The sequence below is a fragment of the Nicotiana sylvestris genome, chromosome 5 (assembly GCF_000393655.2).
Source record: "Nicotiana sylvestris chromosome 5, ASM39365v2, whole genome shotgun sequence".
NCBI lineage: Eukaryota > Viridiplantae > Streptophyta > Magnoliopsida > Solanales > Solanaceae > Nicotiana > Nicotiana sylvestris.
In genome coordinates, this window is record NC_091061.1 from 16780706 (window position 1) to 16782509 (window position 1804).

Genomic DNA, 1804 nt, shown 5'->3' on the forward strand with positions numbered 1-1804 from the left:
CAATTGCTATCCGAGCTGTTGGGGTCAACTTGATCATGACTCGTCCCCTACCCCGGGAGGACTCTACTCTACCCATTTGTTTGTCACCACCGCCTCTGGATTTAACCATTGTATGAAAGTATATCAGGTGAACTTGTTAGTGCAAAGATTGGAAGAATTAGTGCAGAAAAGTAGTTGACAGTGTAAAGCAGAACTGCAGACCGCGGTCCACAAAAAATTCAATGTGGCCGCGAAGGCTCCACCCCGGACCGCAAAAAGTCAATCGTGGATTGCGGAGAGGTGGGGTTCATACTACCCACTCTTTGATTCAGGTTCACCGCAGACCGTAAAAATGATGCGCGGCCGGGGTAAGGCACTGCGCGGTCGCGGTAGGCAAAACAAAGCAACATTGACCTAGGGTTTCTAGGTTTTATGCATTTTAGCATAAGTAAAAACACAAACAACTCCCCTAGGTAGTTAATAACAATTTAGAACTAAATTAGCCCTAATTTAATTAACATTACAGGCTCCTACGACTAATTTAAGAGAAAACAGATGAAGAAGAAAAAGAGAGAACTAAACCTATCAATTTAGAAGAAAATAAGAATAAAATTAAAGATTCATAAGTGATTCAAGTTACCAGATGTGCAATGCATATGATTGAAAATCAGTACTTGAATTTGTGCAACCTAGGGTTTTGATGAACAGTGTTTTATGCCTCTTTAAAGTGAAAATGAGCGAAAAGTATAAAATGAGGCATGTGGGTCTATTTATAGAAAAATACCTGGGACCCACGCTACTCACCCACCGAGAACCGCGGAAAATCCAATGCGGACCATGGTTATGAAACTCAGAAGGACACTAGCATGGACTTCACCACGGACCGCAAAAAATGCATTGTGGCTGTCGTTGAAACTTCAGAGAACTATCACTTTGGCATATTTAGCACCGCTGATCGCGGTCAGTTACCGCCTCTGTGGTGAGCCCATCGCAGCAACGGTCCAAACTTCAGAGAGTGCAACATTTTTCCAATTTTGTCTTGCACTTCATCAAAACATCCCTATACACATCTCACAACCAGTTAGTCCAAAAACAGATCCTACACTAAGAATGAAATCAAAAAGAAAGAAATAAAAACACATGGGTTGCCTCCTAAGAAGCGCCTGATTTAACGTCGCGGCACGACGCAGGTTACCATCAAATCACTTTAGATGGATCATTGCCACCAAGTGGTTGTCATCAATCTTGCCAAGATAGTGCTTAACTCTGTGCCCATTAACTCTGAAGATCTCTCCATTTTTGTTTTTCAAGTCAAGTGCACCAAATGAAGTCACCAGCACCACTTCAAAAGGTCCACTACATTTCGACTTAAGCTTTTCCCGAAACAGACATAACCGAGAATTGAACAAGAGAACTAAATCACCCACTTTGAACTCCTTGCCGCGAGCATACTTGTCATGAAGGTACTTCATCTTGTCCTTATACAAGAACGAACTGTAGTAGGCATGAAATCGGAATTCATCAAGTTCATTAAGCTTCTCCACATGAAGATTTGTTGCCACATCCCATTCAAGATTTAACTTCCTCAAAGCCCACATGGCATTGTGATCTAACTCGACCAGTAATGGCAAGCTTTCCCAAACACCAACCGGTATGGAGACATACTAATCGGAGTCTTGTAAGCATTCGATAAGCCCAAAGAGCCACATCCAATTTCTTTGACCAATCGGTCCTATTTGCATTGACCATTTTTGACAATATACTCTTGATCTCCCGGTTGGAGACTTCAACTTGCCCACTAGCTTGAGGATGGTAAGGGGTAGAG

At 42.4% G+C, this 1804-nt stretch overlaps 1 protein-coding gene across 1 annotated transcript; it reads right to left on the bottom strand.

Moving 5' to 3' along the window:
- Positions 1-520: 520 nt before the first annotated feature.
- LOC138868313 (uncharacterized) lies at positions 521-1577 on the bottom strand. The gene is made up of 3 exons (XM_070145858.1): positions 1245-1577; positions 949-1039; positions 521-561 (listed from the first exon to the last, which is right to left on the bottom strand). The coding sequence occupies exons 1-3, from the start codon at positions 1575-1577 to the stop codon at positions 521-523; spliced, it is 465 nt and encodes a 154-aa protein (XP_070001959.1).
- Between the last annotated feature and the right edge of the window lie 227 nt (positions 1578-1804).